The 14,527-nt window shown below is 29.9% G+C and overlaps 1 protein-coding gene across 1 annotated transcript; it reads right to left on the reverse strand.

The window, feature by feature from the left end:
• Positions 1-8,955: 8,955 nt before the first annotated feature.
• Positions 8,956-14,296, reverse strand: LOC143194207 (endocuticle structural glycoprotein SgAbd-3). The gene is made up of 2 exons (XM_076400791.1): positions 14,098-14,296; positions 8,956-9,276 (listed from the first exon to the last, which is right to left on the reverse strand). Exons 1-2 carry the CDS (start codon positions 14,232-14,234, stop codon positions 9,021-9,023), a joined length of 393 nt encoding a protein of 130 aa, XP_076256906.1. The 5' UTR covers positions 14,235-14,296; the 3' UTR covers positions 8,956-9,020.
• Between the last annotated feature and the right edge of the window lie 231 nt (positions 14,297-14,527).

The following is a 14,527-nucleotide window of genomic DNA, read 5'->3' on the forward strand; positions in this document are numbered from 1 at the left end:
TCGGCTACCTTGAGTGTTATATTCAGCTGAATGCGATTGCCGAGTTCTTCTACAAATTCTTCCCACTGGAACACTGGTGTCACTTAAATAAAACTCAAATATTATTTTTTATTCGTTACTGGTTACTTATTTATACTGCCCCATGCATAAATCCGGCAATGCCACATTTTTTCAATAAAATCTTCAGGTTCTATGATCGGAGCACCGCTTCTTTCGCAAGTTAGAATTGGCTTCCGTTATAAGATATTTTGCAATCACAGCTCATCCATTAAGTGAGTATTAATAGTTTTCTCAATTTACCGTCTTTGTCAATTTACTTTGGGTGTCGCTAACTTCTTCGCCGATGATGTTTTAACATTTTTTGTGCATATAGTCATTACTGTGTATACTGTCGCTCATGAAATTTGAGATAATTTAGCTGCTTTCGTGACAGATGCTCCCGCTGACTGAGCACTAACGATATACACTCTTTGGAAGTCTGAGAAATCACACGATTTACGGATCGCTTGTTTTTATCATCGTTGAAAAAAGCGTGTAATACACAAAAATATAAATGTAAACCGAGAAAAACATATTTTTCTCATCCATATATATACCCTGGTCATATACTTGACTCCATTAGTATTTCAAACAATTTAAACTATTTCAAATATCCGCAGATGATCAGACTTACTATCACCATCGAGAAGTTTTTAAATTCAACCTCTGTCGATCTACTAATGGCTCTAAAAGTCAGGCTCTAATATAGGTAAGAGTGCCGACGCAGTAATATTTGGGACGCTCAATATAGTAATTTATTACATTGCAATTAATTTTTAATTGAAAAATATTAGCCGGCTTGGTTGGAGGAGTGGTAAAGGCAACAAGACGGTCCTTCTGCTGTTGCGATAATCGCGGATTTGAATCCTGATAGCGCATGGTTGTTATGTTTGTGATTGTTTAACATTTGTATTCTCCTTAGGTAAGGACGCAAAATACGACAAGGAAAATGATCGCAATCACGCCAGTAACCAGGCTAGGTAACACATGATGTTTTCTGTGATGATCTCCAGGTTGTTCACTGGCCAAAATACACTCGCTTAATGCCAAGCTCTGAGGCCACGTTAATTATATATATATATATATGTATATATATATATATATATATATATATATATATATATATATAAATTACGATCCAGCAGGTGTCAAATTTTATCATTTTAGTCTATATATATTCTCAAGACACAATAACATTTTAATGATTATTTGAAATCAAAGAAAAACATTTTTATAGTTCGAAATATTAATAAAGAAGAAATTAGTTGTTTTGTAGTAGATATAGTTCTTTTTATTTTGTATTATATGTAACCTGTAATAAAATAATGACGCAGCATTAATTCCGCGTATTGCATATACTTTGAACACCTTGTGAAATTTGTACTATTTTTTGTTTGTCGTTTACATAAACGGTATATCTCTACGTTATTTCTCAATAGTAAGCTATCATTCATCTTTTTTTTTCTAAAGGCAAAGAGCGCGGAAAAAGAAATTCGTTGTTGAACTGCTGTTGGGTAATGCGTAATGTTTATTGTTGAATCTTCTTAACGGTAGGTTGATGGGTCAATATATATTATTGCAATTTAATAACAATTAATCATTATATTGGTTTATTTCAACAAGTTTTAACAAATGTAATATACAATTTTATATTTTATATAATAATATATTATGTCAGTAAAAAATAGTTAATGGAAAAAATTCATCCCCATTATTTTACTTTTATTAGTTTTATGTATTTTTGGTTTTATTAAAGATGTTTCTTTCTTCATTTCTTTTCTATTGATAAAGTATTTCTCCATTATTTTTTTTGTAAAAATAACTTTCTATTTTGTTGGGATAGCAGGTCATAAAACAAAAAGCCCTCCTTGAGTATCTTTGGGTTTAAGTTCACAAAAAATAATTATGTTCATCATTCTGAAATTTTTAAAATTAATTTATGTTTACATCTGTAGGTTACAGCAAATGACGTAATATATCTCAATCAATTAAATCATACCTGGCACTTATATGAAAGAATGTTATGGTAAACAAAATATGTTTTGTATGAATACATATAATTTTATACATTTAGAGTTTTGTATATTAAATAAGTAAAATAATATAATTAATTTTAATTAAATTTTAACAATAATTTAGCTTAATTCTAACACTTTATATACTTATACCTAATTTAACACTAAACTTATAACTATGTTTGCTGTGTTAATATTTAATTTCGTTAGTGATTGTAGTAGTGGACATCCTTTTTCAAATCTTACAAACGAGATTCATTTTAAGCTTAACTATTCTATTAATTTTTCTTTCTTAATATTTCCTATTGATCTTTGATATACCTATACTTATATATTATCTAATAATTTAGCTAATGATAATCGTTAAAATTATTATCTTGTTTTCCGAACTTGCTTTGCTTCTTATTACATAACGTCGTTTACTACTGAGTATATGAAAGGTGCTTTAACTTGACTCTGATTTAAGTCTCTAGAACTAAAATTACTTAGATATCTTACTTTCAACTGTTATTTAAATTTTACAGCTCGTTATTAGCATATTTACGAGATAAATGTGGCTTCTTTAGAAGTTAATGAAATAACATTTCGGATACATCACTAGACACATGAATTTCAACGTCTGAAAATAGTTGGTTCAGCAACCATGGATTCCAGTAATGTATTTAATTCTTCAGCGTCACGTTATTTTAGCTAGTCCAAATGTTACTTATTTTCGGCCGGATCTAATAATGATTTTTTAGGTGTCGAAATCAATACATCCAAGAGGTTTCAGATAAGTTATGTCAACTTTCACAAGATGTGAAGGATGCGAATAAACATTGTCTGTAGTAGTATTCTTGAAAATTGGACGATTCTCTTTTAGAACATTCTGTGAACAATACAATTGCCAAAAAACGCTCTTCACTATATATTGTAAACAATTTATTAATTGGAATAATTTGTTTTTTTTTTAATTGACAACCTAGGTAACCGCTATATATATATATATATATATATATATATATATATATATATATATATATATATGTATATCATTGTGAGCGATTTAATTTACTAGTAGGAAACTTTTCTTTTCTTGGACAATGTTTAATTTTTCATCAGTTGAAACTTCGAAAGAACATTCGAAATTCAATTATTCCTGCGGTTTTATAGTCCTCAATTAATCGTTAACAACATTTTAACGAGCATTTTTGTAATGTTGTTACGTGATATGACATTTAACTAGTACAATTTCTTTATTTTGTCGTCATCTACATCAGGGGATCTGTTAGATTATGCAGATGTTTTCTCTTTTCGTAATGATACACAACAAATTTGCATACAATATAGCAAGAAAGATAATGTTTTACTTGTAAGTACGAGTACAAGATATCGTCAGGTAAATACATTAAAATATATTCAAATTCAGCAGATTCCTTCACATGTTTGTAAAGACTATGAACTGAATTTGGCGTATGTTTCAAATATTCAAGATTATGTTATGAAAAATAGTGTTTATATTTTAATATATGTTTTTATACGTTTATTTGAATTTATTTAATACATAATACAAATAATAACGAACCGATTACTGCATCTTGTTCATTTCCTTGCAATCCTCCGGTCTTACCGCATATTGTGCCTTCCAATCACCACTTGTTTCACTCAGTGAACCACAATGTGTTCAAACAGGACTTCGTTTCTTATGAAACCAAAAGTGGCTATTTTTCGGGATATGGGATTAGTTATAGCTAATAATGGAGTAAGTTACTCCTTCTGTAAATTCATAAAAATAGTTACGCAGTTCGTATGCATACTAATAATCGAATATTTTACTTCATATTAATAATAATAATACGCAGCATGATGTGCAGAAATAAAAATAGCATTGTATTCAACCGCAAAATAAACACGGCAATAAACGATAACCTACTGACCTGTAGTTACGAGGATTCAACAATAGAAATTAAAGATTACCCAACAATAGTCGACGAATTTCTTTTTCGTACTGTTTACCTTTAGTAGAAAGAAAAATGAATGATCTTTTACGATCGAGAAATATCGTAGGCGTATACGTATGAGGCTTTAAATATGTAACCGGTGGGTACAGGACGTCATAGTTCGGACATTTCTAAAAATGTTACTGGGTTGCCATTATACCGAATAGGTGTTGTAAATAAGGTTTATTTTATGGATATTTAATTACAAGCCTTTTTTCATTATTTCATTACGTTAGAGTTAATATGTGGCTGTGTAACTAATATAGTGTATATGACATATCTCTTTTATAATACAATAAAAATATTTATTCGTATTGTAATAATACAAGATAATTATTGGTATTTAGTTATTTTGAAATAAAGCTGTAAAAATATAAAATAACTATAAGAATATTTTGTTATTTTCACTAAATATAATAACTACTAATTACATGTTAATAAAAACACGAGAAACAACTGTTTGGAGAATACAACAGAAAATGTAAGAAATACGTTCAAAGCGTGCAATTTTTTCAGATATATTAACAACAGGGGCAGACAACATATTCTTGAACGGCTTAAGTATTATGTGAAATCCATAAAATAATATTCGATTTTCGTCTATTTAATGTGAAATATGTGAGATATGGGGTGCCAATTTTTAAACCAGATTATATTTCAGTAGTTATCAAAGTATCAACTGGAATGTTATGTCGTTTGAATATACTATATTTTATGTTGTATTTATTTAGTACCGTTCAGTTCTGTCAACGTAGTGTGTTGTCTCCTGTATAAATTATTTTTAAGAAAAAAAAATCAAACTGAGATATTCAACACAAAAAAAAAACATTTTGATATAATAGATGTACATAATAATACTTGTAATAACTAAATAAAAATAAACAGAAACCTTATTTAACCTATCTACTACACGTATTTTATATTCTACTATATACACACAATTTAGTTTAATATCTACCTAAACCTATTTCTCTATTTATAATATTATTTTAACTACTACCAACTGACTACTTTGAAGTCGGTACCGAACCAATTGTTTTGTTGTTAATTTAATGTTTTGTATATGTCACAAAATTATATAATTATTTCTGTACTTCTTGGGTTATTGTATCATATGTTTTTGTATTATATTTTGGGTTTGGCAACGACTTCTAAGTGATCAGTTGATAGTAGTTAAAATAATATTGTAAATGGATAAATAGGTTTAGGTAGGTATTAAGCTAAATTGTGTTTATATAGTAGAATATAAAATACGTATAAAAGATAAGTTAAATAAGGCTTTTGTTTATTTTTTTTTTAGTTATTACAACTATTATTACGTACATATTTTCTTTTAGAACATTTTTGTTGTGTTAAAAATTTTAGTTTAATTATTTTTTTAATTTTTAGTGAGTTCTTTATTTATTTTTTGTCGCTTCAATTATTGTTAAACATATTTTATTTTACTCTTTTTAGTGTTATATATTTACTTAATAAATTACGCAGTTATTTTATTCAATTTTATATTGGGTAGGCCAAGTAAGATACAGCCCGTATGACGAAAAATAGGAAAAAAGAAACAATAACTGAAAATAAGGAACAGTTCAGAACTCCGGGTCCCTTACTTAGCCTAAGAGATTTGAGAAATATTCTAACCAAATTAAAACAACAAAAAGTTGTGTCCGCCGGGAATCGAACCCGTGACTCTAACCGTAGAAGCAGTTACTTAAAACATTACTACGACTTCTTATATGATCTGGTTAGTGCTTAAAAACTAAACAATGGCTTTTGTATTGTAATAAAGAAACAATGATGAAACCTAGCCTAGGTAATTTGACAAATATTTTAACTAAACAACAAAAAGTTATCGTCCCCTCCGGGAATCGAACCTGCGAACCCCGTTTGGGATCTAAACGCCCTAACCATTACACCTTAGAAGTAACATTTCTACGATGTTTTATATGCTATAATTAGCGCTTAAAAAGCAAACTGAATGGTTTTGCACAGAACGACTTCTGATTTTCCATCATATCAGCTCAACAATAACATTATACACAAATATCTGATTATTTTAGATAAATATGTCTTAACTATATGTGAAAACTTTGTATGTGCCTTTGAAATTGGAGCACTTCCATCTATTCACAGCCCCCCTTTCTCCCCAAGAGATCCTGATTTGGTTCCAATGGAACGACGTCGGAAGTGCACCCTTCGTATAAAAAATGAATTTTGAAAATCGGGACAAAACTGATGGACAAATCGGTGAACATATATTAAAAAACATATACAGTTTAACATAGAACTTCCTCCTCTGTCGAAGTCGGTTAAAGAATAATACTATTGGAAAATCTTATTCTTTATTATTTTTTTCTATTTTGCCTTCTGTTGTATGTGAGTTTTGGATCGTATTGCTCATTTGATGTATCTCCTCTTTTATATGTATATAATTTTCTTATCTGAAGTTCGAAATTCTAGTGAATCAACAAACACAAGTTATTTGCGATCGTGTTATATTTGTGCATATTCGGCTTAAAGTTTGGCCATACATGAATTAATAAATTAATGTATGTTTGGGACATTTAAATCTATATATAATTAATAGGCCATAATGTCATCTTAGGACGGTCATTATAGACCCATCATTTAGAGTTATAAGGGAAACATTCACATTCGAGAGGTCGAACTAGAAATACCTAAGTTAAAGCTCGCCTTCGCTCATTTTATTACAAAAAATGTAAATCAGTATGGTAAAGCACAGTGTTTGGTTTATTAATTTAAAAAAATTGTAACTTAAGTGGTCGGTTGTGAGTAATCACGGCGCAAAAAGTATCAAGTGTTATTAGCACAAATAAAAGGGTTCCAAACGAAGTTTTCACTCCGAAGTGTATCTACATATTCATATAACAGGTCAATTGAAAACTTCGCGGTCTACTATAGTAAAATATATTTTTTTAGCAAAGTTAGTTTTTATTCAACAAAATTCCCTTCAAGGGTGATACACTGATTATAGCGACCCTCCAACTTTTCGACACCATTTTTGTAGTACGATTTCGCCTTCGATTCAAAATATGGCTCAGTTTCGACGATCACCTATTCATTCGACAATTCGACATTTCTTCCCAGCGAAGATTTTTTTGTGGTCTGAGAACAGGAAATAATCGCTGGGGACTAGATCTGGAGAATACGGTGGAAGGCGAAGCAATTAGAAGACCAATTCATGAATTTTTGCCATCGTTTTCACTGATTGACTGATACGGTCAATTGTCTTGGTGAAGCAGCAATTTCTTTTTCTTCAAATACGGCCGTTTTTCGGCGATTTGGTCCTTCAAACGGTCCAATGTTTCCAAGGTAGTCAATGAAAATTATTCGATGCGCATCCCAAACCCACGTTTTTCTACGCTTTGGAGCAGGTTCATCGTGTGCAGTCCACTCGGATGACTGTCGATTGGACTTCAGAGTGAAATGATGAAGCCATGTTTCGTCCATTGTTACATATCGATGCAAAAACTCGGGTTTATTATGCTTCATCATCTTCAAACACTGCTCCGAATAATCAACTCGTCGTTGTTTTCGCTCAAAAGTGAGCTCACGCGGCACCCATTTTGCACAGAGCTTTCTCATACCCAAATATTCGTGAATGATATGATGTACACGTTCAGTTGATATCTTTAGAGTGACTGCAATTTCATTCAATTTCAATTTACGGTCATTCAACATCATTTTGTGGATTTTTTAAAGGTTTTCGTCGGTAACAACCTTTTGTGTGTCCACTGCGTTCACTGTTTTCGGTGCTCATTTCACCATGTCCTCCAAACCTAGCATACCAATCCTTGACGGTTGATTTTTCTGGAGCAGTGTCTGGAAACTGGGCGTCAAGCCTAGTTTTTGCTTCAACTGTGTTTTCTCCCTTCAAAGAGCAATATTTTATCAACACGCGAAATTCCTTTTTATCCATTTTTTTCACGATAACAAAAGTTTGTTCACTCAAAACGCTATAATTCACAAGCTAATAATCCAATAGTTGTCAAATTTATACAGGCATCTTTTGAGGGTTAGGGCTAACTAAAAAACATATGGATTGAATTCTAGTAGCGTCTTCTATGTGTCAAGCCGGGGCCTTTTCCATTGACCTGTTATGTTATCCTATGTGTGGACCTGTTAACTTAATAATTTATTAAGAAAGAAAACAAATTCTTTCAAAGTATTTTTGATAAACTAAAAATAAATTAGAAATAATATTTCACTGTAACAATTTATATTGAATGAATAAATCAAGAAGGAGGACTGAGGTTTAAATATAAATATCCATCGTAACGTGAGAAGATCGTGACTATAACTCTTTATATGAACGCCTTGGCATCACGATAGACCATATATAACACTTTTTCTTGTCTAGCAAGCTGCTTCATAATTAAAGAGCGCCATAAAGTATCGTATTAATTTTTTCAGATTAAAATCAACACATCAATAATTCATTTTCTATTCGAAGAGGGTATTTTAGAAAGCAAAATATCTATGCAAAAATTATTACCAGGATTGCTCATTGAAGCTTATATATATTTTTTGAACTTTAGTGTAATAACTAATGTTTTAGCATGTGTAGCTTGCGATAATGTTTTGTCTGTGGGGTTTTATTTATTTCATTTTTATTTAATTCGTTATACAGAGAACACCATTCATCTTGTTGAATGTTAGAAACACTACTTTCGTGTAAATAATGTAAGGCTTACGTATTGTTCAGTTTACATGCCCAGTCTTGTCTTGTAGCTTATATTTAAGTGTATTAAAAAATATGGTAAACATTATCAGCGATGAGAGATAGTGGTAAAAGTGATTATCGGTGAAAAGTGGATCATTAATGACAATAATGTGTAAAAAAAGAATTGATGAAGCTTCAAATAGTATAGAGCTTGCTATCATTGTAATTTAATAAAACGAAAAGAAATGCTGCAATATTTATTTTAACTTTGTCATATATGCAGTTATGAACATGTTATAGTGGTATAGCTTAGACGTGTTTAAGTTCTGTTTGAATTGGTTGAGGATGAGAAGCGATGTACTCCAAATTGCTAAGGATTTCTGGAGCAATATCATCTCCACTTGGCAAGTACCCTTGTTCGTTAGCAACGTAGTTCACGCTATGAGTTTTTCCTTCGCTGTCTACATAAGAGAAAGATCCATGCACCTCTTCAACGACAGTATCTTTATCGATAGTTTTGAAGGCACCAGTCTGTTCTTGTTTCGTGCCGTCGCCAGATTCAAAACTGAAATAAAATTTAGTTCCTTTAATTTATCTAGTAAATATTTGCATTATGAACAAAAAAACATGAACAGGATCTGTTAAAACGTGACTAGCATAATTTGATTGTGTAGTTAAACACACATTTTCAATTTTTTTTATAAAACTACCATTTTAAGCATTTACACATAAAAATATCGCTATTTTTCGTATATTTTACTAATTCTATCCTCGAACTTGCTGCATTACAGTCATTTTCTATTCAGAATCGTTTAGTTAACGTCAGACTCTCGTTTATATACAATTGATTTAATTTAAGGCAAACAAATCCGTTGAAATTGTGTGCGGTTCAATGGTATCATCTACACATAAAATAAAGGTTAAGTTTTCGGTTATAAGTTGTAATACTTGGATAGTTAAAAATAGAATTACATTGTGTTTTTGGTGCAATTCGATATATGTTTGGATTATAACTATTGGGATTTTGTATGTAATGTAGTTTGTTTTTGAAAAAGTGTACTATATATTAACCAAAGTAATTTCTAGAGCCAGCCAGCCATGCTGTGGATGGTATTCCTGGGATAACCAGTAACATTTTTTGCTAGTGCTTGTCCATTTTCCATTTTCCAGATTTAATCGCTAACCAAAATAGAGAGATGTGGCATGTCTTTCATGCTTGGCAAGAAATGAAACCGTTGCAAAGTTTGAACGTACATTTACCATTTTCAATCTATATGAAGAAACATTTGAATCAACTGTTCAATATTACCTAAAAGTTTTTCTACAAATCAGCTTGGTCCTTCAGGCCATTCTTTGCCATAAATTTCTAAAGTAGTTTAATTAGAATTAGATTTCCTCAAATCAAACAACAATTGTAAAGATTTTCGAAAATGCAGTTTTGAGTTGTTTATGATTAGCGGTTGTATATAGTATTAGTGGTTGCATAACTCAGTAATAGTAAATGAAAACTGTTACTTTACATAGAGGAATTTCGTAACTGTTAAATTTAGAAGCTTACTTAGGTAGTTTACCAATTGTTTACGTTCATATTCTTGTATCCTCCTTGGCCCAGTAGATATGTCTGGTAATAGATAGATTATAATTTTATTAGTTTGACTGCATTTGAGGAGCTGATTTACATTAATTTCAGGAACTTTCTTTTTCATATATTTTAAAATATTGCGAATATAACATATAACTTATTCATTAATTTTTCAGCATTTTCAAGATAAAAAAATCTCCGGACATGCTAATTGGCTTCTATATCTACAGTCCCAGCAAAAACAAACATATAAATTATAAATTTGATGAAAACATTACAGGGAATTTATCTGGAGTATTGGGGTACTCTGAATTTTAAGTATTTTTAGAGTCAACTTCAATTGAGGCAATGCAATGAGGCGTATATATAGAAGTTACATGAAAACAAGTCAACCAGCTACGAAATAGTCCTTTCCAAATGAGTGAAAACCGAAAAATATACGTCAAAGCCGATCAAAAGTTAAGGTGATGTTGATTGTTTTCTTTTACGTCGCAATGCACGTTTTGCACTTCGAATTATTGTAATAAGATCAAAGGTTATATATAAAAAATATATTATCTGAGGGACATTAAATATATCAAAAAATACTAAATTTGTGGCAAGAAAACTTTTTTTCTTGGACTATGACTACGCTATATATTACAAAGCTATCACTGTGAACTAATTTTTGCTCAAAATTCTATATTTACTATACTGTTGAATTTTAATGCCATATCAACTTGTATTATGTTTATATATTTTTTTAGAATAGACATATGTTATTTGTTGTATATCTTTTTATTTGAAGAAATGATAAAGATGTACAAAACAAAATTAAGTTACCAAATCGTAAAAAAATATTAGGTTTCTGTCGTATGAAACAATGTTATTCATCTAAGTTTGAATTACTTGTCCATACGCGATAGTCAAGACAAATGTAAATATCGACAGCAATCAGTCTTTCTAGTCAATATTATTATTTACTAGTTGGTAATTAAATTAAATTTTATCATTGTCATCAATGTTTTTAATTAATTGAATTGTTAAAAAGTAAACTATTTATTTAACAGTGATAGGAAAAAAACCGTTCAATAAAAATCATTTGCATGTACTTGATTTCATTACCACTATGTGTCTATTGAATTGTCCATATTTTAGGACTAAGCCTTGCACACTAAAATATATTTAGTAGCGACGAGTAAATATTATGTACATATATTATTGTATTGTTAATGTACAAAAAACTAAATTTATTTCTTTACTGAAGGAAATAATATATATCGATTAAAACCATATTATGCCTAAATTAATTGTATGTTTTCTAATTAATTGTATAAATCAATTTTCATATGTAAAGTACAAGCAGTGTAGGTCAGTAAAGTATCATTATCAATGATCTACATAGATTTATGTATATGGATTCTGGATACGTTATTTAAGTGTCCACTGTCTTGACAAATACATGTTTATATAATAGTAGAAACAGAAGGTCGAATTTTCTTATATATGACATAAAATTGTTGAAATTACTTATAGAACATTTGAAATTAAAGAATTGGATGTAAAAAGTTGTTGTATTACGAACATTTGTTATATGAATAATAAACATTCATTGACTACATAACAACCCTTCAAATAAATGAAATAATAATACAATTCCTCCAGAAAAATTGATTTGAATAATTAAAATTAATGGTTAATCAGCTAACGCCAACTTAAAGAAAACGTGGAACTATATCTGACCCTCCGTTATGCTATATATAAAGCGAAGTTATGAGGAATGTGTTTCTTGGTTTTGCTAGAGGCTTCTAGGTCTATTTGCTATAAGATAAATGCTATACATTAACTGTGCAAGTGACAATCGAGAGTCCTGTTGTGTAAGAAATTAAGGAATATTCGTAATATTCAAGTAAAACAAAAAAATTATTAGAAACAATTAGATGAAACTTTTATACATCAGTGAACTATACTAAGGGAGATTAGCTATAATAAAGAAATTACCCCAAAAAAACAATATACGTTAATAAATAATACGAGGGCGATTGATCCAACGAACGGAATAATGTAAGTTGTTGTCCATATTGTTTTGACGATATTTCTTTAACCCATTTACTATTCAGGATTTATTATTATTGCTTCTTATTAGATTGAGAGAGATATTTTAATGATACAACTTTATTATTATTATTGTTATTATTATTATTATTATTAGTGTTGCGCCCATTTAATGGCATACATGGTAGTTTTTCAAAGTTGACTTCTCCACGTTTTGTCGATTGATTCGGTAAATAATCAGTCCAAGAAAGAGAAAATACAAGGTAGACCAAAAATGACATTATTTCCGATGAAAATTGAAGAGAGTTGGAGTTTTTGCAAGTTTTCTCATTTTATCCTAGTTAAAAAGAGACACTGTCTGATTAGTTCGAACACGTAGACCAATAGCCTGTTAAAATCGTTCGGTTGTCAGGCGTATACAAAATTCTTGAAAGCAATAGTGATAAGAGGTTATAACTCTAACCTATAAACTATTGTATCTGTGTAACGCAACTGTTTTTAGATGTGCTATAATGTTAAAATAAATTATATTTGATAACAATTTTGTTCAATCATTTTATATAGATTAGAATTTTGTTGTATGCCAAAGCTAAATTGAACAACCGGCATTCGGCAACCTTTCGACGTTTAGATGTTACAATATATATATATATATATATATATATATATATATATATATATATATATATATATATATATATATATTTAGGCACTATAAATAGGAAACAATATATACCAACAATTTTAAAAGGTTTTTAACATACTGAAATTTTGTTATATTTTAGAGTACTTTTTTACAATATAGGTTTCATCTTAACTGAACTGCTCAATATAGGCTACCAACTGTTGCAATTCTCGATATTAAGCCCACCTCACTGAGATATGAGCAATATCTAGACCAGTATTATTAGGACTGGCTACTAGTATTGGTGCAACAAAATAATATTTTATACATCCAACTATTTATATACATTTCGAAATAAAGAAAAAATATTTATCTTACTTAAGTACATTGGATTTGCCGTTTCTGTGAAAAGATTATGGGATTGTTATAATTTTTCGCGATTATGATAATTTTTGGGCATTTACCAGGACAAGTAATAATCAAAAGATGCCATGTCTGATGGCTACGATTTTCTCAAGGCAGAACTTCCATTCGAACTGAAATAGTGTCCCTTAATCATTCCCTCTTACTTTATGATAGCCTTGTCATTAGATTAGATTACTTTCAATTTATTAAACTATTATTAGTCTTTATTTTGCAGCATTAGGTCATTCGATTTGTGCATTTAACATGGGTAGATTTCATTAATAGTTAAATTATGTTTTAGCAACTCCTAATATACTACACCTTGCGGATCGCCATCATATGCACAGCAATATTTTATAGTTATAGATGTTCCGCTTTTTTTGTTGTTGCGATTGTCGTAGATCAATTTTTCATTGACAGTCATAATTCGTTACAGAAAACTTTGATTTGCGCGATGATGTTTACACTGAATAACTGTTAGTTTATATAGCTATTTATATGGATTATTTTATATGAAAATAAACAAGGTTAGATTGTTTAACTGATTTTTGCCTTTATACTTTCGGTTGTCATGATTAGATATCACTAATAAAAATAGATGCACCTGATAATTTAATATATTTTGGCATTTTATTTATCATAAGATATCAATTTTATGTACAGATAATATCATATTTTATACCAATTTAAATAAGGCAGTTCAATGAAAAAATCTTATTCTATCAATTCAGTAAACATACCTCCATTTAAAATCTCCCTCAGGATTAACCTCTTGAACTTGGCTAATAATTGGAACGGGTTCGTGTTCGCTCAGACTAGAAAGTTTGGCGCATTGCACCAATGCTATAGTGGCAAAGACAGCGACTAGTTTGTACATTTTTTGTACTAATTTTATTAGATCAGAACGTTTCAATAAATGAACCAGACTTTATTACTGATTTGTCTTCGAGAGATGCTTAGCTTTTATATTAGACAAAAATAGAAAGATGCATCATATTTTTTGTCACCGTCTGGTTGCATTTTTTTTTGTTATTTGTATTCTGACCGATGAAAACATTTCGGCCATCAGGATCCTTTGTTTACTGTTATTTCGATGGATTTTATTCATGTGATGTAACCAATACATAACACGTTATATGTTATCTTCGGAAAGGTTCCTGCGATTGTAAT

This window comes from Rhynchophorus ferrugineus, unplaced genomic scaffold (assembly GCF_030347505.1).
Source record: "Rhynchophorus ferrugineus isolate W39M unplaced genomic scaffold, kcgeb_rfMv2 rfM3, whole genome shotgun sequence".
NCBI classification, from domain to species: Eukaryota; Metazoa; Arthropoda; class Insecta; order Coleoptera; family Curculionidae; genus Rhynchophorus; species Rhynchophorus ferrugineus.

Coding starts and splice junctions, on each gene's coding strand:
- LOC143194207 (XM_076400791.1), bottom strand. CDS start 14,234: ATGTACAAACTAGTCGCTGTCTTTGCCACTATAGCATTGGTGCAATGC. Junction 9,277..14,097: donor GAGGGAGATTTTAAATGGAG/GTATGTTTACTG, acceptor ATTTTATTTCAG/TTTTGAATCTGGCGACGGCA.